Genomic DNA, 27286 nt, shown 5'->3' on the forward strand with positions numbered 1-27286 from the left:
CCGTCTTCCTCCATTCACCTCACAGCCCAGACACACCATCTGCAGCGTACCCCTCAGTTCAACCCTTTTCAACATCTACATGATTCCACTAGCAGACATCGTCAAATCGCATAACATCAACATCATCTCCTATGCTGACAATACCCAGCTTGTCCTCTTGCTCTCAGTAGACCCCACCTCGACGAAGACCAATTTCCACAACTGTATGAAGAACGTCTCAGCCTGGATAATGGACAACTGCCTAAAGTTCAACACAGAAAAAACAGAAGTTCTACCCTTCAGTAGACACACCGACCTCTGGAATGACTATTGGTGGCCTATCAGAGCTCGGATCCACCCTCAAGCTGAAAGACCACACCTCCAACCTCTGCATCTTCCTGGACAGCGAACTCTCCATGAAACTTCAGGTCAACGCTGTCTCTTCAGCCTGCTTCCACATGCGCTGCACACTCTGCAAAGTTTTCAAATGGCTCCCCATTCGCACCAGGAAAACGGTGACGCAGGCCCTCATCACCAGCCGAGTGGATTAAGGTGACGCACTCTATGCAGGCATCACCACCGAAGTCATGAAAAGACTCCAAACGATCCACAACGGAGCCGCCAGACTGATACTCATTCTGCCCAAGAGGACCCACTTCACCCAGCACCTGAAGGACTTCCACTGGCTCCCTGTCCAGAAGAGATGCCATTTCAAGCTTCTGACCCATGTCTACAAAGCCCTCCACAGCCAAGGACCTGTCTACATGAACCATTGCCTGCACTTCCACTGACCTCTCAGAAATCTCTGGTCCGCACACAATGGCCCTCGCACAGATACCATGCATCCGCCGCTCCTGCTCCGTAGGACGCTCCTTCCGCCTCACCGCCAAAGCCTGGAACACCCTTCCCCTTCACCTCAGCATTGCACCCTCGCTGACCCACTTCAGAAAAGGGCTCAAGACCCGACTCTTTGACTGATACCTGCAGCACAGCATGTGGATACCTTTTTGGGTGAGAAGCCATGTTATACAAGTAATACTTGATTGATTGATGATACTCTAGCCACCTTTGCACTACAATTTAGGAAACTAGGGCAGTGCAGATTACCGAACGGAAAGTCTGATCATTATATGTTCGATAAAGTGTGCAATCCAAATGCAATAGTTAATTCATTAATTCAGATGAATTCCAGAGCTACCATCTTCTATTACACAAAACAGAATGCCTGCATATCAAACTAGGCTGTATCAATCTGCTGTTTTAGGAGAATTCCATTATGCACCATGCAAGTAAGCCCCTTGTCCAAGATCCATGTACATGTATATGTATGGGTATTTCACTATTTTGCCATTTTATTACACTATACTGTCTGGGAAAAAGTTTCACCTCATTTTTACAATGATCAAATACACAAATCAAAATTCAATTGTGTAACAGTAGGAGCAGAAATCTCAAGATAGAGAAGCAAACAAACACACATACCCAGAAGAATTGGACTGGGCTTGGCTCCCCACAGCTTTTACGACTACAGGGCGCTCAAACTCCAAATATCCAAGGTAAGTCGAAAGTGATTGGCTCCTGTGCCATAGGAGTTTTCAACCTCGGGACGCCAGCAGTCCACGTCTTAGTCGAGCGCATGGATTAAGAAGTGGACTGCTGGCGTCCCAAGGCCAATCAATTTCAACTTACCTTGGATATAGAGGGTACAAGCCGACTGTGGAGTTACAGACAGTTTGAACTTTGCTGCGTAATTGCATTTCAAACCAGAGTTAAAAACTTGAAACTCATATCAATTAATGAGCCCAGTTGAAGTCCTCTGAAGTGGTACGAAACGCGTTGGCTGCTTGGTGCTTTTTATCAAAAAAGAAGAATAAAGAAACTTAATAGTAACAACATTGGATGGACCAAATTATTCTTTGGATCTTGAGTTTGGTGGTGCAACCCACAGTTGTGAAGACTGCTCTGTAGAAACAGCGGGATCGGTGGTGGTGCACACCATTGGAGTGTAATACTCCAAGCATTGGACCTTCTGTGGGATATTTGTGTGGGAAACTTTTGTATCTTCCTTCGGGGGAGGTGCGTCACATACACACTTAGTGTGTATGTTTGGTTTCGCTGTTTCTTTCTTGTATTACAATACATTATGGCCACCTTGCGTATCCAGGAAGGTTAACTGAGACATTAGCGCGCAGTCTCACAACCTCATATAAGAAAATATTTGGCATGCCAACCAACACTCAGCGCATCCTAATCCAGCTGGAATTCAATCTAGCAACCATGGACATAATCAAATGTTATCTTCAGGTGAGCTGGGCAGATCTTGAGTCTTTGCATGGTGCCCTTAAGGCAATGTTTTCAGACAAGAAAGGAGCTTGGGCGAAGTAGCTGGACAGAGCCAGATTAACGCTAAATATGGACCCAGCACTCTTGTTAGCTTCCCCAATCACTAAAGCACAACTAAATAATAAACTAAAGACACACACCAGGAAGAGTTTGAGGGAATTGGACATAAACCAAGTAAAAAGCATCACAGGACCCATTAACTGACTTTTAGCCCTCGTACTGCTGCTTGTGAGGATCCCGGTCGCGGGTGTTGAAACCCGCCAACGCCGCATATGAAGGTGCTTGCCGCCGCTGTTTGTTTGCTGCCCCAATCATCTTGACTGCCCTTGGGAACCACATCACCCAGGGTGCATCACGGCCAGCCACAGCTGTTCCAGGACCCGCTGACGAGGGGGAGGCACTGGTCCATCTCAGCACATAAAGCGCAGCCTCTACCCCCGCAGTGCGGGACGTGCCGGGCGAAGCCCGGGCCAAGGGCGGGCCCGTCTGAGCCCGTCAGAGACAGGAGGCCATCTTATTGACAATTTAACCTGTGTAAGCTGTTCTCTGCTTTTCTGTTGTTGGTTTCACCTTCGTATATGCATCTGTCTTTACACTTTTGCTGTCTAAACAGCGTGGGGTAATGAGTAGAAACAAGCGTAGGGGAGGAGGGGGCCTGGTGTAGTGGGCACACTGGATGCGTGTCTGTCGCGGGCTGAATCAGTTTTAACACATGAGATTCAGCTGACAGAAAGAAGACTCTCTCTAGAACCTTAGAGTCTCTCCAGTGGAACCATACCAATTGTATTATCATCAGTTTCTGAACATACAGATGTTACTGACTGCCCCCCTCAACCGAGGCAATCCCCCCCGGAGTGTCAGCATAATGAGCCCCCCACGCTAGACTGCTCAGCTAGTACTCTTACTACTCCATGTAACTCCATTGCCAGTACACTAACCCGCCAGTTAAGGAGTTCTATAGCGGTAGGGGTGGCACATAATCAGAAAAAAAGGAAAGCGTGCGCCCTTCCTAAATCAACGCAACAGGCATCCAAAATGGTGAAAAGGAAGTCCGTGCCTTGCGGGCGCAAGGGAGGCTCCAATGAAGTGATAATTTCAGATGCTCAGGGATTATGTAGACCTAGTAATGTAAGTAGTACTAACGAGACTGAGTTCCTAAATAGAGTCGAGGAAAAACTTATGGCCCTTTTAGATCCGCTAATAGTAAAACTGGCCTGCATAGATAAGAGACTGGCCACAATGGAGCGGCATCTATTTAGTGCACCCCATCCCCCCAGCAGACAGGGACAAGGACAAGTGGGTATGGTGAGTCCAGACAGGAGAGGATTGATGATAACAGACCTTCCACAAGTGCATCTATCCCAACTTCCCATGTTGAGGAAAGGGCGTTAATGACCAACCTCTTAGTACCTCCAAATACTAATACAACCCATAGAGGGGGTTTAGTTGGTCTGCGGGCTCCCAAGCAACTACAGGGGGGGATGTGAATGCTTTTACGTCCTTGCATCTCCCATCTGAAGCAACACCCTACACAGTTGTACTGGCAAATGTAACACTGCCCCTCTCTAACACACAGGAGCATTGGTCATCGATTAAGAGCCCTACATCTGTTAAATGCTAGATTAGTGGTAGGGAACACACTATTTAGTGAATTTAAAATGGTGCGAAGAATTCCCTGGGTTGGTAAATCCCCAAAGGCTTTTATGGGAAATTGCGTGGTCCTAAGCTTTAGGTCTCCGCGATTGGTCCAGGAAATTTTGGAAAGGGCTGGGACTGGATGCTTAACTAAGGACGATATTAGTATACTTCCCTTGGGTTTCTTCTATAAACCGCGTGGTAATCATGCTAGAGCTAGGGGAGCCCTGAGCGACGTTTTTTGTGAACAAGGCATATATAATTATGCGGTCCCTACATGTAATAGGTTTGAAGTATTCACCTCCCTAGAGGATATTGATTGACTTGGACGCAAATTAAGTGCCATTAATCACACAGTGCCTACGACCACCTGTATATCAGCTACGCTCATTTTCACTAACATCATTAAATGAAAACAGACTGGATAGATCCCCGGGTAACAATACGGTGTGTGAAGAAGGGGATTGTGGCTTATCACATCGGAGTATTACGACAGGTGAGGGGGTCCTAGGGATTGTTCATGTACGCCAACCATGGCCATCGGTGTGTAAAGTAAACAAGTCTCACTTTGGCCCTGTTTTGAAATTAGTTTCCTGGAATGTAGCAGGGTTATGTTCTAAGATAACCTCAGTGGACTGGGCTACTTTTATTGAAGGTCATGATATAATGATCTTCCAGGAAACTTGGGCATTGGACCACGTTTATTTCCAGGGTTTTATACATTTCTCTAAACTGGCTCAAGGAGGATTGAGGGGAAGACCTTTGGGGGGACTAACAACATGGGTAAGGCAGTCCGATTGTTTTAGGGTGGACACACTGTTTATTGATTGCAGGGACATTCTAATAATTAGACTACAGATGTTAGATGTCCCTGATTTGTTGTTTATTAATGTTTATGCTAGGGGTATGCAAGGTGGGAAAGCCTCCCCCACTGTGGCTCTCCTAGATATGTTTTTAAATGATTATAAAGGTGTAAGCAATATGATAATAGCTGTAGATTTTAATTGCTCTTTTGAGCCCCTTGATGATAATGATGTCAACCTCAGTTATGAGGAGGATGCCCTGTGGAATATACCACATTTGGATATTCCTCCTATTAAAAAATGGACTGGTGTCAGCCCTGCAGTTAAAAGTGTTTTGCTTGGAACAAGGGGTAAGGGCTGTAAATGGAAGATCTCTTTTGGATAGGCAGGGCTCACATACTTTTAATAACGGATTGCGAAGTAGTCGCATTGATTTTATTTTCCTTAACAAGGAATTTTGGCCCTCCCTATTAGATATGGTAGTTTGGGAGGGGGCTGAGAGCGATCACAACCCATTAGTGCTCTCTATGCAGCTCAAAGGTATTCCCATTATCGATAAGCAGGTGCCGGGAACTGCTTATGTAGAAGTTCACACAACAAATGACGCAAGGAGGGTTTAATGGACAAAAGTTATTAATAATGTAGAGTATTTACATCAGATGAGGGAGCTAGTGACGAGTGCATTAGCTACTCTACAAATTTGTGCCACTCAAGAGGAGGTGAACTCAAAGGTGGCACGGGTCCACAGTGAATTGTTTAGTAAGCTAAAAGTTTTTTTTACCAACTCGGGCAATCAATCTAAAAGCCGATCTGGCGTTAAGGCTGCCACCTGGTATGGCGATTCATGTAGAGCAGCATATAGACTCTTAGCTAGGGCCATAAGATCTAAAAACCGGGAGGATATAAGAAAGGCTAGGGAGGGGTATAAGTCGGCCCAATTGAAAGCAAAAAGGGAATGGGATGACCAATATTGGGTGGAGCTGCTTAAGGCTTGTACAGGGAGAAGCATGGCTGCTTTTTGGCATCTTGTGAAATGGGGCAAGGGAGATTCGAATCGGGTGCCAGAAAACCATGTACCTCTCGCACACTGGGTATCCTATTTTAAGACCCAGTTTGCAATTATGAACCCCTCCCAGGAAATATTTGAATTGACACCTTCTGAATCCTTCTTGTATTTTACCAAAAAAGAGGTGGAAATAACACTTAAATCAGTCCCAAGAGGCAGGGCACCCGGGTTAGACGGTATTCCGGCGGATCTGTTCCTTTACGATATAGATATTTGGGCATCCTCTATCCAGCTCCTTGTGAATGCTATCGCTAGTGGAGCAACCATGCCCGATCTTGGTCAGGAGCGGAAATCCTCCTGATTTTCAAGAAAGGAGACCGTTCTAACCCGGGTAATTATAGGCCAATAAGCCTCATTGACTGTATATAGAAAATTTCTGCTAGAATGGTACTGTGCCGAATCCAAGCCTGGATGGAGGAATTTGACATTTTGTCACCGCTCCAGGCGGGTTTCCGCTCATGTTCCAGCACCATCGACCAGGTTTTTAGGTTTATTTTAGTTTAATGGCGTGTGGTTATTTCAGGTGGGGGTACAATCTATGCTGCATTTGTCGACCTTAAGTCAGCTTTTGATCTTGTTCCCCATGCCAAAATGTGGAGAACCTGTTTAGAATTAGGTATGCCACTAGAAATTTTAGCCTTTTTAGTTACTCTACATGATGCAAATTATGCGCAGGTACGTTGTGACTCTCAAGGAAGTGATACGCAAAGGTTTCCTATAGCTAAAGGGGTTCGACAGGGGTGCGTTTTAGCACCAACCCTTTTTTCATTGTATATTAATAAGGTAGTCCACTACTTTCAGCATTTTCCCACAGATGCTCCCACGTTAGCAGGCCTGAAAATCCCCTTGCTTATGTTTGCAGACGACACCCTCATACTTTCTAAGACTCAGAAGGGTTTACAGTTAGCTTTGGGGAGATTTGAGGAGTTTTGTCATGACCATGTTCTCCTAGAGAATGTGGAGAAAACAAATTCATGGTCCTACATAAGCACAAGGTGATTAATGGTAGAGTAGAAATGAAGGAAGGTATTCTGGAACAGACCCAGTCTTTTACTTATTTTGGGGGTAACAATTGGCAGCAAACTTAGTTGGAAGCCTCAGATCAATCTATTAACTTTTAGGCATACTCAGCTGTCAGGTGCCCTGTTGAAGAACCAGCAATCTTCATATACCAAACCCGTCACTCCAGTTTTGAAAATTTATAATACAAAAATTAGTGCTTCGGTCTTGTATGGGGCCGAATTGTGGGGATTTGAGAATCTTGCCCCCCTTATAACAGCCCAAAATAAATTTTTGAGGGTATTGACTGGTCTCCCTCAGTCAACTCCCTTATTGCCCCTATTTTTAGATCTTGGCTGTTATTCTGTCGAAGATACGGCGCAATTCAGACCAGTAGCGTACTGGAGAAGATTATGGGTCACCCCGGAACTGTCCCAGTACGCACAACCCCTTTTGGAAGTTAGGGAGGCTGATAGCATGCATAAAAGTTCATGGCTGAGACGAGTAAAAATTACCTTGTCGGAGATGGGAATGAGTAGTTTGTGGCAAAATCCCATCAAAAACTCCTTTCCTTCTAAGAGCGAATACAAGGCAGCATATTGGAACATGATCAAAATGAAGCGCTTCTCTGCCATAACAGAATCATCCTTATCCAGAGACTTTTTAGAACATAAACATGAAGTTAAGTATGAAAAGTACTGGGATTTTATTACCTCCAAACAAGATAGGAAACTGTACAACCAATTTAGGGTGGGATCTCTTCCCACCAATTTATTCGCTAGTAAATGGAATGGTCTGTACCACAGTAAATGTCCGTTTTGCCCCACACAGAATGAATCATTGGCACATATTTTATTTGCTTGTCCAGCTTACAAAGTCCCTAGGCATAGATGGTTAAAGCCTGTCTGTTTGATCTTTGGGACTAGGTGAAGCAGCGAAGCTTTTAGGGTTCTAAAAACATCTACAAATGAACCAATTGTGATTGCCGTCGCCAAATTTCCAAGCTGGATGTGGGCTATACATGCTAAAGAGAGGAGGCAATGTTAAACTTACTCTTCTTCGAGTACGTGTTGGGGGCGATTAATTAATTAAATGTATTGTGATGCATTGACCTTAATGTATCCAATTGGCAGCCTTTATAGGATTTTATGAGTGTTACGCTAATTATGGTGGGGGATCTTTTTTTAAAAAAATTATTTTTATTTTTTATTTTTTAGTGAATTGTATTATTTGTTTTTTTAAGTACATTCTAACTTTGGACCGGTTATCTTTCTGTTCATCACCTTTTAAAGGAACAATTTTTGCTAAATACCCATGAATTGCTAATGTTATATTTTGATGTATTTCGATTCTTTTAACCTGGTTTTAAACGGTATTGTCTTTTATGATATTTTATCGAAATAAATACTTATTGAATTGAATTGCATCACAGGAGTGGAGGAGCTTGCAGCATCCCATGAAGCCTTCTATTGCCCGAGCAGCTGTTGGAAAATATGCGTTCAGAAATATTTTATCAGTTAGGCTCCTAATAACGGCCACAAGGGAATACAGGGCACTTTGGAAGAACTGGGCTCAGGGACAGTAGCAATGCAGCCTGTGCCAATACCACTCTGAATTGGTTGCCTACATTGTATGTTGCTGCATAAGCTTATTACAACAGAGGCGGTGGTACTTGAGGTCAATGTTTATGCAGCATGGGATAAGAACATGCAAGTAAGCACTATTGCTCATTCACATCTCTGCTATAATTTCTTAAATATTTGATGGTGCTTCCACTTGCATTTATTGTAGTATAGCTTTACTCAACTTACACAATTTACATAGATGCAGTTTGGCCCAGTAAATATCACATAAGTAGATACAACTAGTGTACTGCACCTCAGATATGAGGTTAGTGAATATTATGTAGTAAAACATGGTCTGAGTTTACAATGAAATCCAGACTATTGTGCGGGGTTCCACATGGTCTGCCTGTTCAACTGCTCATTTGCATAAGCCTATCCAACCCATCTAAGTATGCACATGTCGTTCTGGCACTTTTTATATAGCACCTGATTGAACTGAAAAATCAGATGTGTAATTGTATAGATTTTAAGTTTGATTCAACCATGTTTGCAATATTTTTGTTTTGTTTAATCTATTTTAATGGACCTAATTGTCTAAATTAATTAAATTAAATTATAAGTATTTATAAATGATTATAATCATAATCTTTGTGTGAAGCATATATTAAGCCTCAACTGAAGAATGTTGCCAGTGAGGCAGTTTTAGTCAACACAACGCACAATGTACTTTATGGTCCCTGTAAACCAGGCCATGGTCACATTGCTTATTTTGTACACTGAATCAACCTCTTAATTTTGAAACATCTAATTAACTTCGAAATGTTTATTATGTTCCTTTTAAAGAATGAAGCTTGTGCATTTCTAGCTAACCTCATGAGTTCTGCGCTGCCAAATAATGTATGTTGCTTTGACTATTTCTACACAAGGAATTAATATTTGATGACAAGTTAATCAAGTTTATTTTAACTAAACAACAAACCTACACTAATCAGCAACTAAAGGTCACTGGTTAAACTTTGCAAAGGATCAGCCTGGCACAGCACAGCACCACAGGTGCACCCTTTTGAAGGAACCTTTGATCCATTTGAGCTAGAAACTGCTTTGCTTAAATCTGCAAATTATACAACAGATGGGTTATGTGGCAGTAAATCCATAATTATGTGGAATACGCAGTGGCCCTGGTTATATTGTAAGACACATTTTCTTTCACTTGATAAAAGAAAACTAAAAACTGAGATTTGGCAAAAATTATATGGTCTTTATCTGAGGTGGCAAAACTTCTAGACATTGAACAAATAAATGTATAATCATACTCTCTCAATCTCTCAATGTCATTCTTAAAGAAAACTCTTTCAAAACAGTTATGTCTTGGGTTATTTGAAGAGGATAAAAAATATATGGTGCATAACAATTCTCATAGTGGCTTTTCCTGTTACAAAAATTTGAAAGAATCCTGTATCTCTTTCATGACTCAAGAGATAAATCAGCTCTCCATCATGGCCATAGTGGGATCTTTGGAAAGGGAAGGATTAAAAGCCAATCAATCCAGACTAGGCATCTTAGTACATTAAACTGACCTGCAGGCATTATTGGATTGTTATTTTATTTTAAGGTAAATTAACGGATTATATACTGCCAATAATTGATTTGTCATATTAATTCAGCCAAATAATATTTTAAGTTATTTGTAAACTTTACAATAAATCACAGAAATACGATGAATTGCTGAATACTTGTACTTGTTTTATCTAAGTTACATACAAGCCTGATAAATATTTATAATTGTTTGCAATAAAACATCTATAAGATTGGAGGTGAAACATCTGAGGATCATGTCTACTTTCCAGTTTTGAACCAATGATTGAATGGCACAACTTGACTGCACAACAGAAGGAATTCAGCCTTTGTTGAGTCGAGGTTAGGTAGTTGCTTTTTATCCAGGCACGTTTTAAGTCCAAGTGTATCCTCCACTGAGGATATTTTGAAGTAGAGTTGTGTGTCATTGGCATACTGTTGGAGTGTGATGTTATTGTTGGTGAGTAAAGTACCTATGGATTCACATGGATGATAAAGTAGGACAGAGGATAGGTTCTCAGGTGACTCTGCAGGAGATGGGACATTTCCCATCAGGAAGGAACAGGTCAGTTGTTAAGGTAAGAGATGAGCCATTGTAGGACTTCATTGGCAAAACCATCTGAGTTTCAAGGGTGTTGCTAAGCGAAAAGATAAGGAGGAAGGGACAATGTTTGTCACTGATGAGTAGATATCTTTGCGCTGAAGTGCAGTCTGATCTGAATGATAAATCTGTAGGAGACTATTCTTGAGGATCTGGTGTTGCAGTTGGAGACACACCACTTTTATGATGATTTGTCTGATGAAAGAGAAGTGAGTAATAGGTTGTTTGTTTGTGGGTTCATCTGCATTCAGGTAAGGTTTTTTCAATGAGCAGATTATCTTTCCTTTTTTGCAGTCACCTGGAGAGGTTTGATCCTTCCAAAATAAAACATTTGTAATGGTGGAATAATTGAGTACAAAGTAGGCTTTTTAATTAAGGGAGTGACCTTCGCCTGCCACAGGGCCTCAATCTCTGAAAACTCAAAAAAAAAGCAATCATGAAGCGGATATTCTTTATGGCTAATTCAGAAATATAAAAATTCATAGTGGAGCTAGAGGTGGTTTTAATATTATTAATGATGTCAAACATGCCACAAGAGGTGTAAATATAACACTTGAAAGATAATCTAGGGCTGCTTACTTGCCAAACCTATTGTATTTACCTTGAGATGATTTGCCAAGATCACTGTTATTAGATGGCAAGAGTAGCTTGCAGCTATGCTCGGACATCACCCTGATACCAGTGCATGCTCTTATTCTTATAGACTTCTTATAGAATACTCACAATGTTGTTGTTTATTGCATAGTTTCAAGCATGCAAAAGTTGACATCTCAACTTTCGAGAAATGTAGTGAATTTACTTCTTAGTAAATTCGATTTTAACATGAAATATCACTGCTTGAAGACCTTACTTACTTCTGAGTTATCGTTCCCATTATATTTGTGGGATATTTCTACATGTTCTCCAGCTTGTGCAGGTAACGTTTAATCTGTGACAATACCACCACTGATTTAAAGGTTAGGGTTTTGACCTTTTTCATCTCATGTGGTACAGATTGCAACGGGACTCACTTGAGGAGATGTGTTTCAGGAGGAAGACAGAGCATCTTTGAGTCGCAGTGGCATGTTCCCTTGGACTCACAACTTTCAAGATGAATACAGCATATCTTGGTTTCTCACAGTCATGGTGCAATCGGTTTTCCTCCAGACTGCCCAGCTTACACCAGCGTCTCAGCAGTTGCCTAGAGTGGTTGTCACAAATGAAGTAGACTGCTGATTGGCTAAATGGCTGTCAGCCTGTAGCGACATGAAGAATGTCAAACATGGAGTTTCCCTTCTGTTGCTTACCATCTCTTGGAAACCCAATTCTCCCAGAAGCTTAGAGGTAATTAGGCTTTTGTTTATGCCCATTCAAGACGGTCTTCAGTGTTTGCTCCCCGAAGTTCTCAATCAAAGATGGTGTTAACCTCTGTGCTGTAATTTCATGCTTAGACTATACTTATGAAGGTGTTTACAAAAGAAGGATGCATCACAATGCACTTCATTCCCTTATTTTTTGTTGCACTCATCGTCCATTCAGAACCCCTTTTGTCTCTTTTTCTTCAGTAGGATAAGTTTTGGATTATTTCTTCTGGAAGATCATACGCTGGACTCTTTCTTCACCCTGAATCAGGGGGATTTTGGTGTTACCCTAAGTGACAAGGGTATTCCCAGATGTGGCGTCCCGTGCTCACTCTGCTACTGAACCAAGCTATACCTGGCTGATGAGCCCTTATCATGGCGAAACCATCATAGGTTGCTTGTCTTCAGTGAGGAGCTGATCTGGCAGTTCAGCTAGACTGTTCCCATCAGGAGCAGAGTCGAGACTGATTTGCAAATGGCTGGGTCCAAACTGAGGTGGTATGGTGTGCAAAAGAACAATGGGTTGGAGTGCTACCTTAAGCTATTCTTCCAATCACATATTGTGTGTTTGATGTACTGCCCTAAGCAGCAAAGGTATGCCCAGAGTGGGTCCCATGCTCACTGTGCCACCCGAACCAAGCTATACCTGGCTGATGAGCCCTTCTCTTGGCAAAATCGGTCCTAGGTTGCTTGTGTTCCTGTTCAGTGAGGCCCGGACCTGGCCTGGACTGTAACAATGAGGAGCCGAGTAAAGGTTGATTTGCATATGACTGAGTTCAAACTGAGGTGGCATGATGTGCAAAAGAACGATGGGTTGGGATGCTACCCGGAGTGACTCCCAGTAGTTAGACAAATTGCAAGCATTCCTTCCATCACCTTCTGTGTGTTTTGCATTTCGACCTCTGAATTACCCATCAGCTACACTAAAGAATTACACAAATTGCCAGAAAGGTTTTTCCTGCATCTTATCTAGGACCATATTAAGGTGAGTCTTGACATCTTTTTCACGTATACAATGCAGGGCACAGCAGGCTACTGGAATATCCATTTCCTTGGATAATCAAGAGGAGACTAGAGGTGCCTTTACTGTGTACAGTCCATGATTGTCAGGTGCATAAATTTCAGTGATGTGTAGAGCGGAACAAAGCCAATGTGACACTGACAGAGCTGGCGGACACCCACTAGGTGACAAATGTCAGTGAATTCATTAGAAATACACTGAATGGTTAGTGTTGAAGCAATAAATTAAAGCGATAATGTTTAACACTGAAAAAAACAATTTTTCAAAATGAAAACACATAATAAAAGTAACTGGACGAATTAAAATGAAAGGCCTAACATGATCACAAACAAAAAATATTAAAAACAGACATTGGCTTTTAATGAATAACTTACTAGATACACACCATGTCATCTTTCCTTAATTAATAACTAACTATGAGTGCATCCTACTCTTTGGCTCCATAGTCCCTCATGCATTGCTTCACGTTACTTTGTTTAATATGAAGCATAATGGAAAGCCCATGGACTCCCTAAACACGTCTCTCACGCATAATCTTCTACAAATACAATTTAAAGAGGGGGCTTGGAACATAACGCAGCCATCCCTGCCTTCTTCACGTAAAAATAGTAAATTTTTATACCAATGCAACCTCTCCTTAGTGCCTTGAGTAAACTTTTCAACCCACATTTGGGGCCTCATGTAGGTAGCCAAATACCGGTCGGTAACGGCCGATTTTCGGTAATTATACCGTTACCGACCGGTATTTTGGCTTTTGAGATGTAGGGGGAGAATTTCTGTATTCGGAAATTACCGAATCGGTAAAATTACCGATTCGGTAATTTTACCGAATCGGTAAATTCCGAATACAGAAATGAGATGTAGGGGGACTGTGTGGTGTGTGTGGGGATTCGTTATTTACCACCAACTAATAGTTGGTGGTAAATGACGAATATGTGTGTAAATGCAATTTTTTGCCCGTAGATGTGTGCAATATGGCAGACACACATGCCCTCAGGGCATGTATGTGTGCCACATGTGCACACATGGCCGATTCAGGGGTGCAACAGGGTGTCAATGTGACACCCTGCCACCCTTGCATGTGCTCCCCCATTACCGAATCGGTATTTACCGATTCGGTAATGAGGCATACCTTCCCATCAATGGGAAGGTATGCCTCATTACCGAATCGTTAAATACCGATTCGGTAATTACCGAATTTTTCCGAATCGGTAATATTTACCGACCAATTACCTACATAGCATTTACCACTTCATAAATACCGAATCGGTATGATTCGGTATTTATGAAGTGGTAAATGCCAGCCCACCTACATGAGGCCCTAAATATATAATTTGAAATATACAAATAAAAAATGCATTAACATCACCCTGTCTGGATCACTCTACATCCATAAAAATGCAGTTTTATAAAAACACAAGTGACAGCCACAAAACCTAAACAATAGGCAAATACAACAATTTGAAAAACACTTATAAATGGATGTTTTTCAACTAGTTTGCCTTTCTTAAGCATGAATGCGAATAGCTTTTTTAAATACTGAGGCGCTTATTACGATGTTGGTCAGAGTTGCCTCCAACCAACACCATCTCGGACTCCGGACCGACCAACTTCAGGTCGCAGTTCCGACTGCCTGATTACAATGTGACCGAACACTGTTCGTCGCATACTCACTTTACTCTATGGGAGCTTGGGTCATGGCTGTAAACCGTCCATAATACAGGCTCTTATAGAGAAATGGGTGTGTGTGTAAAACCCTGCACCATGTGGCAGGCACCCCATGTAGCCTGCCACACAATGCATGAGCTTACAGGGGGGTACCCTAGGTACCCTCAATAATCAACCGTAGACCTCGGTGCAAGGGGGCCCTGTTAGGTCCCCCAAAGTTGCTTTCTGACAGCCTTTCCATCTCGGAAAGGCCGGCACGGAAATGCTATGGGAAACTAACATCGTAATTGGCCCCTTTTGTGAATAAACACAACACCTAATTTAATGGGGATGTTGTCATACCCAAAAATTATTGCCCATATTTTGCTGAAATAGGATCATGGCTATAGATTATGGATTTCATCTTGTTTTAGTCTGATTTCCTTCTCTTCAGTTAATTAGTCTCTAAGCATGTCAATATGTTTGAATGATAAAAACAACAAAACAGACTACTTCTTAGCTTCAACGTTGCTCTTTGTTTAATCAACATCTTTCCATCAAAGGTAAACAAAATCTCTACGTTCTGATTGCAATTATGGTCCACTATTAGCTGGATTACCAAGAGCAGCTTCAAAAATCATCACTTTTCAGACAAATGTGGTTCTGAACCGCACCTTCTCAACAACGTAATAGAACATTTGTATTGTTTTTACTAAAGAAAACCAACCAGTATTGTCCAGTATTTACTTACTATCTTCACAGAGTATGATCCTGTGTACTTAACTGTTTCTACTATTCCTGTAATCAATTCCAACATTTCATGTACTTTTCAGAGATGAGACACCAGGGACCTAATTTTATTTTGCACATCAAGGGTCTTCTAGCAGTTTGACAGTAGCGTTAATTTGGATATTTGTTGCCTCATAGTGTTGTATTTTCTCACTATATTTGAAATGTTTAAACATGCTTTGCATAGCCCCAGTGCCCCTCTTTGCGCTAGCTGTTACGGTCTCCAATTTCATCTCTGCTGATGCCACAGCTACCTCTAGCTTGTAAGTTTCAATGTGGAGGTGAGTAAGGAAAGCCCTCTAAGCTCCTTCATAAAGCTCACCTAATTAGAATAATTACCTATGCAGTGCCTTCTTTGTGAGTCTAGGGCTTGGAGAACCTTTGCCCTTAACTGCTTACCTCTTTTGTCCATCATGCTCTCTTTCGCCCATAGCACCATGACAAAGTTTCTGTAATAGGTATTGTAGAATCAATCAAAGTCTTGACACCTGCGGCTAAGAGTTCCACTCCATCACACTCTAGATAACTCTTCCCCTTGATCACTGCATCAAAGCCTATTGGACTATGCCACTCTGAGGGTTCGGAAAACCTTCTCCACCACACAAGGATCCTGCCACCTCAGTCTGTCACAGGCACATAGCAATCTTATGGTCTTGTCCACAAAGTCCAGGCATCTGGTGCCCCACAGTTTCAGTTGAACTGTGGGCCCCCCCAAGATCTGGCCTCACGCCCCGCCACTAACCCACAAAATTGCATTTATGAGACTCACCAGATGCCATGCTCCAAGACAGCACACTCTGTTTCAGACTACTCTACCATTTGTACAGCTGTAAGGCTGTTCTTCCGCTGTGTTCCCATTGGGAAGTGCAAGAGCTGGGTCCGCTGCCTGGTGGAATCACTGCAAAAATTGAAGAAATTTCCAGGTTCCATATCAGTTCAGGCCCCTTAATGCAACCCTTGACAGCACCTGTTCATCAGGAGGTCGACCTAGCACCAACACCTAACCAACACCGTCTTCGAGCATGGCCAACTCTGCCCACATAGGATTTTGTGCAGTAATATCTGCTCTTTCGTGCCTCTGTATTAGTTATGCATACTTGTGACAGCCTTATACAAAACATGCCAAATAAAAGAAAAAATTTTACTTACCAACTGGAAGTCCTGATAAAAGCTTGACTGTGAAAATTGGCGTAACTCCAGGTAACCTCATCAATCGCGTTATTTCTCTGATGTTAAAAACACTGCTTGGCTTTGACGGATCTGAGAAAAAAAATACAAAGTTGATACCTTAATTGTATATAGTTTCTTGTCAGTGCACAGATTTGGGCGCTGGCCACATTGGTTCCATATTCATTAGTAAACAACCCTACAAGATTGCTGCTTAGTTTAACATGCTCAGGTTAATTGTTTGCATTAAAATTGGACTGACCCAGTAATCAGTTTCACAAGCAATGCTCATCAATCTAAAAAGCTAATTATCTTGAAGCCATAACTACACCTCTGCAAAAACACCTACTGCCTCGAGCATATAATCACAACACACCTTTATTGTATATTGAATGTACTTCTTATCATACAACAGAGGAGATGCCACACCTGTGCTCTTACAGATACTGGAAATAAGGATGCGGATATAAACAAACCTTGGGAGGTGACAGCAGGCGGCTATTGTGTTTTAAGAAACATGTGGTCAAGGTGGTGATATACATATATTCCCATTGGTTCCCCATGTCTTTTGGAGGAGGAGAGGCTTCAGAATGGGAGAAATATATTGCCAAGGAGGGATCATAAATAGCTTGATTTACATACATCTGAGGATACTGTAGAGAAGAAGAGAGGACGTCCACAATGAGTGGGGCATCCGATAACCGATATGTACCTTCATGGTAACTAGAATAGACAGGTGGAACGCAGATAACTTTGGGATTTACTCTACAGTGCTTTAAATTTGGGATATAGAGCACAGTTGATGACCTGTGGTACCTTGTAGTATGAGGAGTAGCATGGAGGTACTAGCATTGATAGATAGTTTTAGAGGGACTATTGAAGGTGCCACATGAAGGTCGCTCCGATATCCCAATGAATAAGTCATTTGGTCTAGAGTGACAAAGGACAGACGGTAAAGATTGATTTCAGTTCTGCCATGACTTATAGATAATAGAGTCTATTAAACCGCCTTCACAAGAATACATGGCCACACAGTTCCTGATATCACGTATTGTTCTTTCTCAGTGAATCAATCTTAGCAATATATTTGCATATTTCTTTAAATGTAATGAGTATAGCAGTATACATGTGGTAGGGTGTAGAAAGTACATACTGGATTGCTACTCTGCCCAGAATTATCTGCAAAATGTCTTCTCATTTAGTATCTATTAGTACTTGAGAGGCTTGGGGTGGAATCTGATTTACAAAGGGGACAGCTTCTCCTATGTTTATTGCTCTGGGTGGGGGATACAACATTCCCCTCTTCATGACATCATGGCCTGGATTTCTTTTAAAGAAACTCCTTAAAAAGAAATGGTTCTAGGCAGGGAAAGCGAACGCAGGGATGGTGGTCTTCTATTCCTTTAAGGGCTTTACCTCTATGTCTGCTGCCTCTCTCAGGGTCACAAAATGCCTCCTGGCTCCCTAAAATTAATGGGGTGAGAGATTCTGTTACCTCCTGCGAATATCCATATTGCCGTGCGACTGATTAGTGCATCGGTTGCATTACTAAATGAAGGGCAGTTCACAAACCAGTCGTTGTGTAGTTATCACATGTTGTATCGCGAACTGCCCTAACCACTTCAGGCCCTAAATGTGGAAGCTGTAGTGGGCGAGGAAAATGCAGTTTAACCAATTAAAAGAAACAGATGCATCATCAAACACTCTAAAATATTAATAAAATGGATTCCTTTTGACTGCAAACGCCTGTTTGGACATTAGGGAAGGTATATGGCTTAGTGGGACAAGCCTGGAGGTAGAGAAAGCAAGGAGAAGCAACAAAAATAAAATGCCAAAATTGAACATTTCAACATTTTATAGATGATCCCTCAAGTTTGGAAATAAGACTTTCATGAATGAGTCAAGAATATGTGGTCCGAACTGTGCTGACCTGGCAAGCGCTTCATTTGGTGGATTGTATATTTGATGATTCCATTACAACATGGAAAAATAAATAAAAATGGATTATTTATAAAGTTAATATAAAAAACAATATAGGAGAAACGGGGAAAACACAGTAACATGTAAATGCATAATCCAATGTGACATTTCTGATTAACTGGTAGTAGTGATCTACTGTCATTTTAAAGCAGTTGGGGGTCGAAGTGACAGTGCCGGCTGTGCTTCAGGACACTTCCTCATGGGTACACTGCACTCAAACCTACATATGCAGTGAAATCACTATTTGGAAAAGGAGCTTTTAAAAGACTGTACAATGTACTGTTGTCTTCTGTGTGGAAGACTGTCATATTGGTCCTCTGTGTCACTGAGAAGTCTTGGCACCTTCTTTAGCTTCCAGGGACATTTTTTAGGTCTCGCCTGACCCAGCGCATGAGAGGGCTCCAAAAAGTGCTACCAGGCCAGCCTAGAGCTACAGTGCATGTGCGCGGGTGCGCGCGCTGCGCTTTACCGTGATTACTTTCACTTTCGTGGCCGCACGGCCGCTTTGATGTTTGATCGTGATCGCAATCACTTTCACTTTCGCGGCCGCAGGGCTGCTTGGCATAGCCAATAGGTCTCGCTTTTGGGACCTTATAAGCATTTAGTTATGCAACTGTTGCATGGCTAAACACTTATAAGGTCCCAAAGGCGAGACCTATTGGCTATGCCAATGCTTGTTATAATTTGGTAATCACACTTCTTCTTTTGAGCATCCCCATAACACCCCTTTAGAGTTCCTACTATCATGTGCATGTTGCCCCCTACATAATTGTTTCTTGACCACAGACAGAAGTTGGATTCTCTTCTTACTCTCCATCCAAGCACAGTTGATGATTCTTTTCAAGGATGCCTTGACTTTGAAGGTCTCTTGTAAAGCCCCATTACCACCGTATTGCGATGTTATCTTTTTTCTAACCTTAGCACGTATTGCCTATAATAATTAGCACACTAGTCAAAAAAATTGATTCTTTCATATATTCTTCTTACACAAACATGCATCCTGCCTTCTTTTCTGTACATCCTTAAGTGCAGAGGTTTTTCCTCCCAGTCCTGAGCCATTTTTGGCATTTTGGCCAGCATGCAGTAATGCCTGCATGTTTTTTTTCATAAAAAATATTCAGTATAAATGGGGAAAAGTGTTGTACAAGAAGGGAGGGGCCATTTTTTATGAAACATGGCTACAACAAAATGTTTGCTGTGCCAAGATCACCCTCATCACAGCTTTCAGGAACAAACAAAGGAGTTAAAAAATAATTTTTTTAGACGATGTACGAAGTTGTCATGCAGCGCAGTGGAGCAACCAAATTTACATTGCATGAGAGGGAGACAGCAGGACAGTGCCATATCTACTACGATAACCACTTATGCTGTCTTACATAGCGCTGGCCTAAAACCAGGGTGCCTAGTGCCACAAACACACCTTTTTACCATAGTACAAAGGTGTCTGCGTGATGTCTAGCATAGGATTTTACTGGAAGGTTACCCTTCCAATATAAAACACTAAACTAAGACAAACTTTACAACTTTTCCCATTTTGAATGTATGCTGTACAGTGCAGCACAAATGCAAAGTTAGAACATTTTTTTTTTTTTTTTGAAACCTTTATTACAAATTTCAATAGATATACAGGTACGGGCCTACAACCTCCGGGCCGGCCGCTAGTAAACAATAAGGTCATAAACATATAGATATAAACACAAGCAGCAAGCAGTGTAGGTCCCAAGGATCCGAAATATCATTTGCGGCTATAGGCCTTGACATCCCAAATGACGGTTTCATTTTAAATGAAAAAAGAAACAAACCCACAAGGCGGCAAAAGTCCAGGTGACATTATGCGCTCCCCTCGGGAGGGGCCTACCAAACTACAATGGAAGGAGGGGGGGGAAGGGCAGGGGGCAGAGACAAAGGTATCCCGATAACACAGAATCATGGAGATGCGCAGACTAGGGAGACAGGGCCTCAGCAGAGTCACGCGTTAGGGGCGGGGCGCAAATTCCGCCACGATAGGAGTTCCAGGGGCCCCACACCTTTACCCATTTCCCAGGCTTGCCTCTCGCCACATACACAGTCTTTTCTCGGAACATACACCAATCCATATTTTCCTTCCACACCGAAATCGTGGGTGACCTCTGGGAGCCCCACAATTGTGCTATGTCACGCTTGGCCACCATATATCCCAATGTCACCCACCACGTTTGCGCCACCGTGTAATCAGTCGGCTCCCAAACATTCAACAAACACCTCCTCACCTCGGGGAACAATGCAACATGCGTGACCGCCTGCAATAGTGCATGCACGCCACGCCAGAACCGAGTCACCTCCGGACATTCCCACAAAACATGGAGGAAGGTCCCAATCATACCACACCCACGCTTACACATCCCATCCACCGCATATCCCATACGCATCAGGCCAGGACCCGTAACATACACCCTGTGGAGTATCTTGAGCTGGACGAACCGAAGGCGGGCCGGTATGGCCACCTCTTTCGGGGAGGCCACCGCAGACACCCAATCCTCGTCATCCAGCTCCAATCCATCAGCGACCCATGCCTCACGAAGGGCGGCCAGCAGCCCCGAGCGATCATTGACGAGCTTTTTATAGATTAATGAAATAGTGCTATCCGGCACATACCCATCTAGTACTCTATCTTCCAATGGGGAGCACTCCGGGATGGACGCGACCTCCGGGAATACGGAGAGCAACGCATGACGAACCTGCGCATACCGAAAGTACTCCCTGTCATGCAATTGGTACTCCGCTTTCAGCACATCAAACGTTTTAAATCCCCCCTTCGTCCAGAGATCCCCTACCCTGCTAATGCCGATCGTGTCCCACTTCTCAAAGCCTTTCGTCGTCCACAAACAACCCAATCGCTCAGAAGCATACAATGGCGTCGCCCGGGTCAACCGATCCTTCCACCCCATCGCCGAGTTTGCCGCGTGCCACACACGTACCGCGACCCGTGTCGGACATCAAGTCCTCCACAAAGAGATCCGCAGCCGAATCCTCCAATCCCTCAGGCACTCCGATAATGCGGACGTTGTTCCTCCGGGCCCTACTCTCGGAATCCTCCAGTCGCCGATCCGTGAGAGCACTGGCCTGCCGGAGCCGACGTACCTCCGTTTGGAGGGCAGCCACCTCAGTCGTGAGGCCCGACGCGGTGAGGGCCAAAGAGTCAACCCTATCATTTGTCTTGGAAAGATCAGCCCTAACAAGGTTGACATCGATGAGAACCGCGTCAAGTTTGTGCGCCAGGGTGTCAAACTGTTGACCCACCGAGGTCTTCATCTCCGCTATGGCGCCCATGATATCCTGCAAGGTCAGGTCCGTTGGCAAATCCGGGGCATCCGCGGGCCGCTCCGGAGACTTATGCGACCCGCCGGGAGAACCTTTCGGCAGGGTGTAGCGATCCATAACGTTGGCCTGGGTGGAGGCACCACGCCGGGCCGATTTGGCCTTCAGCCTCTCTCCATCCTGCTTCATCGCCATCGCCCTGTAATCCGTGCACACACGAGTCCAGCGACGGGGGGCGAACAATCGAGGCCGAAGACCCCAGAGGTCGCCTCAGGAAGGCGGAACGGGTCCCCGCAGAGTAGGCAGGGTCTCCCAGTGAGCCAACCACCACACTCCGCGAAAGAGCCGAGATCCCACTTGTGATGATGGCGAGAGGGCTCGAAAGCGAAAGTGAAAGTGAGGGGTGCGCGCCCCGCCAGGCTCGTCCCGCCGTTGTTATTCACTTCACCACTGGATCGCCCCTCAACTCAAGTCCGGGGTCAGAGGAGAAGCAGGCCGCAAACTTCAAGCGAAGCCCATCACGGCACCCGGGGTCCGATTCGAAAACGGAAAACGGGCACCACCTCGGCTCAGGTTCACAAACAAAGTCCCCTCAACCAAATCAGGATGAGGACAGGATAGATGTAGGAGTTCGTGGAGGTCCTCGGGAGCCTCGCACCTACGTGGCCATCTTGGTTGCGCGCTAGGCTCCTCCCTGCAAAGTTTCAGTTAGAACATTTTTGAGAAATAAAATAATTACTCCATTTTAACACCTGCCTCAAAGAGGTGTTAATGTTTGGCGTAAAACCCGGTCTACCATTGCTAGTAGTTAGGCTTGGCATCAAAAACCATGGGTAGTTGCATGGGAACCCAGTGTATCATCCATGGAATGTCCCGCTGATGCTGGGTAATGCAAAACAGTGCAAAGTCCTGATTTGCTTTACCTTCAGGCAACTTTCCAGCACAAAACTAATCTTACACTGGAAAATCTAAATAAACATTTTTCACCCGTTTGCATAACTCAGCGCAAAATGTTAGTACATCTTCCCTGTTTGTTGACTGGCCAAAAGCACGAGATACTCAGAGCCATCAACCTAGCAGCAGCTTGCAATGATTTTTCAACACGTATGAAAATGCATCAGTTCGTAAGGTAAACTCTAATGAATGTAAAAGAGGTGTGAAGGAAAGCAATGGGGTTTTTAAAGGTGCCAAAGAATATAAGGTTTCCCATAATATCATGTGATTTCAAGGTCTTTTTGCAAACTGTGTTCTTTTTTGCACACTGATTTACATTTGAAAGCCACCAACTGAGAGAAACTATATAGCTAATACCAAATATTCTACTATTCTGTGTTCCCACACTTCCCTGACAAAAAATTGTCATGATTGTGTGGATGGGATTATCACCTATAACAGGAAAGGCCCCAAAATGCAATGTGGAGTCGTCAAGAGTTTCTCTTCGAATTTTACTCTTGCTGTGGAAGTGGGTAGCTGTGACACTTGGATCAAACATCACTGGAATGCATGGGACCAACCAATCCCATACATTTTCTGAAAATTAGACACCCAGAGAAGTAGTGAAACCTAGCAACCACAGACATTTATGAAAACTAGATAAACGTGGAAGTCCAGGGTGGTGTTGTTGCATGGATCCCAATAACTTTTCTGACCCCGAATGCCCTTTGCAAACACCGAGGGTCATATTTATCAATTTTTCACGCAACGCAAAGCAGCAAAGTACCTACTGCCCTGTGCTGCGAGAAAGGGAGAGGACAGGAATGTGCCATATCTCTCAAGATTTGCACTGGAGCGATTTTTGCTGCCTAGTGCCAACGCATGCACCATGGTGCAAGGGTCCCTGTTGTTGCAGGCAGGATTGTTTTTGTGCAGGTAATCCTTCCTGCACAAAAACAATCCTTTACGGCTTTTTCTTCTTTCTACATGTGCTGTAAACTGCAGCACATGTAGAAAGAGGAAATAATTAGGAGAAATACAAAATATTTCTCCTGGATTACCCTTTCTTGGGAAGGCATAGCATTTTGATGCATTTCCAGGTCAACCACTCATGGTAAATCTGGAATGCGCCACAATCCATGGGTGGATGAATGCGAACACCCACACTCTACCCATGGAACGCCTCCCATGGGCAGAGTAATAGAAGGCAATAACTTGCACTTCCTTTGCGTTACTCCAGATTTACCAAGCACTGCAGGGCCACGCAAAGTGGCCTTGCACGGCTTAGTAAATCTCATTTAGGTTTTGTGTCACCCTTGTATTACCTTACATTGCACAAGGGTGACACAAAACTTTAATAACTATGGCCCAATTGTCTACTAAAATCACAGATTTTCTCATATTTCAATGATTGAAAATTCTGAAATCTCCAGGAATGGACAAAAGTCCTGTCATCCAGAGTTTCCATACTTCTGATGAAAATCATACCCCACTTATGTGGGTGAGCCTATCTCCCACGACAAGAACAAGTCAAAACTTAGATCATGAGACATCAATGTAGAGTCAAAGTGATCTTCATAGAAGAACAGTTTTAGTCTGCTCCCATGGCATGGGTTAGGGCCACCACACATGGGGAAGGGGGTGGGGGGTAGTGTTTTTTATCGACAGAAGTATCGGAATGCAGGGTGGCAAGACATCAGCCTCAGATTTCTGTGACATAAATATGGGGAAATTGTGTTTGTTTGACCAATACTGCAACATTCTCAGGTATTCTGGATATGAAAATGTACTGATATTCAAGCAAGCCACACCACCCTGGATTTCCCTGGGTCACTAGGTTTCAGAAAAGCCTAGGTTTGAAAGTGTTCCCTGGCTGCCATACAACCCCAAACTGTTGCAGCAATTCTTCAAGGAAAGAGAGAGGACACTGCATGCATTAGGTATGGTTCGGACATTTGTGGGACACACAGAGAAAGTAAACATGCTAGGATCCAGACAAGTCACACCACCCTAATTCCCCAGGGTCTTTAGATGTCAGAAATGCTGACCCCGGGATGAAATGTTGCAACTATTCCAAGTGGATAGTAAAAGGTAGCTGTGTTTGAGGCATATTTTTCCTATTTGCAGGATATTCTGTGCAAAACAAATGTTGGGTCTTTAGATTTTGGGAAACTGGGATTTCTATGGTTTAATATTTTCGACATATGTGGTGAAGAGATAGGCTAAAACCCCCATTCTGCCACCACGGATGCATAGGTACTGTCTGGTGCCCAGGTGTGGGGCTTGATGCGAAGACGGTCAAGTGCCCCACTAGCCCTTTTAACTACTCTATGGTCTCCTCTCACAAGGATCTTTAAGCGAACTGTATTTAATTTCCACTTCAAAACTGGGGTTTTCTGGAAGTTATTAGGATTTTTATCACACCAATGCTAATATCAGTAGGAATGTTAACATTTCTAATAATAATAATTATGATAATTTTACTATCTCTAATAATAGTCTATAATTATTATTATTATTGTTGTTGTTCTTACTATCATCATCATGATTGAGGTAAAAAATATACAAACTGAAAACGACAGCTAGGTGACGTTTAAGTAGGAACCAAAAATGACTAGTGATTAGACGAACAGAAGAAGTGAGTAGTAAGTGGCATTGGCATCTCAAGTTAAGCAACCAAAAAGTAAAATGTAGTGAGCCAATGAAGAGGAGGCAGCTGCAAAGTGTGAAGAGACTGGCGTTTCAGAAGGACAAAGGTGGTACATGATTGGTGATTGGCCTGCCTTCTTAAGTGGCATGAGACATAGGCAGGTGACTCATCAGGTTTCTGGAGTGGTGTGGCCATTGCACACAGAGCAGTGAAAGAAGGTGCCCTGTTAGGTGTGCCACATTAGCATCTTGCGGAGAGTCATCAATGGTAGGTGTACTTGATGTCACCATTTTGAGGATGCCCCAATCTACATCTCAAGCAGGTGCTGATTTATTGGATATTGTATTGCATTGTAATTGCATTTATATAGAGCTTTCTACCCCCGACGAGGCGTGGTAGCGCTATTTCGCAGAGTAGCACGCTACTCTGGAACCCATAAAGGATTAGTGGTGAATTAGTATAGTGAAAAACTAAAGTAATTTGAGTGGTGGATATGTTAGTCTGTTATTTAGATTGAGAAGGATGGTGGGGGGATAGAAGAGGGAAAAAGATTTGTATTTATATAGCATTTGTTACCCCTGATGAGGTGTTGAAGCACACTTTCTGCGAGTAGCACGCTACTCCGGAACCCACAAAGGATTAGTGGTGAATTAGTATAGGGAAATATGAAAGTAATGTGAGTGGTGGATATGTTAGTCAGTTATTTGGATTGAGAATGATAGCGGAGGGATAGAAGAGAGAAAAAGGTTTGCATTTGTATTGCGCTTGCTACCCTTGAAGAGGTGTTGAAGCACTTTTTCGGCAAGTAGCACGCTGCTCCGGAACCCATAAATGATTAGTGGTGAATTAGTATAGTCAAATATGAAATTAATTTGAGTGGTGGACATGTAAGCCTAATATTTGGATAGAAAAGGATAGCAGAGGGATGTTTTGGAGCTCTTAGCAGTAGGAGGAGGCTTGGGATGAGTACAAGGGAGATGGAGGGGGAAGAGTCAGAGTGAAAGGTTTAGAAAAGCTTATTTTGGGTATCAGAATAGTAAAAGAGGTATGAGATGATGCAAGGAGGGGTAGAGCAGGGATGACTCTGGAAAGGGTTATTTTGGGATCATGCTAGTGGTATGGGCTTTTGGATGAATGAGAGAGTGGAGATAGAGGATATATTGATAGAGATATAGTGGGAGAGATAGGGTAGTGAATTGGAAAGAGTAGTAGAAAGATGTTTGAGATGAGTCAGAGAGTTGAGGTAGAGGATATATTGAGAACGGTATAAAGTGAGAAAGATCTGAAGGTCTATAGTATTTTATAGGAAATTGTCATCTCTTATATGAAATAAACAATTGAGCGCATACCACTCAAACCTCTCTCAACCTTAAAACAGTGCTGTGAAGAGAACAAGACACCTTGGTGTAGATTTATTAAAAGTTATGGCAAGTCAGGAAGAAGGTTAAAGCCAGGAGGTCAAACAGCAACAAGTAGGGTATACTCAGGAGAGTACTAGACAGAGGAAGCTTAAGTGTACCCAGGAAGAAGTTGATATTTTAATCAGGGAGGCAACCGAGCAAAGTTTCCATTACCTAAAAAGGCTAGTTTGTGGAGAGTAGCCTGTTGACCAAGTCCATGCTGTAGCACCAACACACAGCATGGAAAAATTAGTTTTTTATTGATTTGGGTCCCAAATCTGAGGCCACAATATAAAAAGATTGCATAGTCACAAAAATAAATAACCCTTCTAACCAGGTTGCAAAACAAGAATCTTAAAATGACAAGCATCATAATATATCATTTAATTTGGTTGAATTCATCAGTATAAAATACATTTGTAGACTGAAAACAGCATATTGTGCAACCTTGATATAAATTTAAAAAGTATTAAAAAATAAAATATTTTGCAATACA

At 43.0% G+C, this 27286-nt stretch overlaps 1 protein-coding gene across 6 annotated transcripts in view; it reads right to left on the reverse strand.

The window, feature by feature from the left end:
* SLC67A1 (solute carrier family 67 member 1) overlaps window positions 1-27286 on the reverse strand; it is a 937984-nt gene that overhangs the window by 333229 nt on the left and 577469 nt on the right. For all 6 annotated transcript variants that reach the window (XM_085644744.1, XM_085644747.1, XM_085644745.1 and 3 more), the window contains exon 7: window positions 16513-16623. In XM_085644744.1, coding sequence (XP_085500870.1) covers window positions 16513-16623 — 111 coding nt within the window. The remainder of the gene's footprint in view (window positions 1-16512; window positions 16624-27286) is intronic.

The sequence above is a fragment of the Triturus cristatus genome, chromosome 3_1 (assembly GCF_964204655.1).
Source record: "Triturus cristatus chromosome 3_1, aTriCri1.1, whole genome shotgun sequence".
Lineage (NCBI taxonomy): Eukaryota > Metazoa > Chordata > Amphibia > Caudata > Salamandridae > Triturus > Triturus cristatus.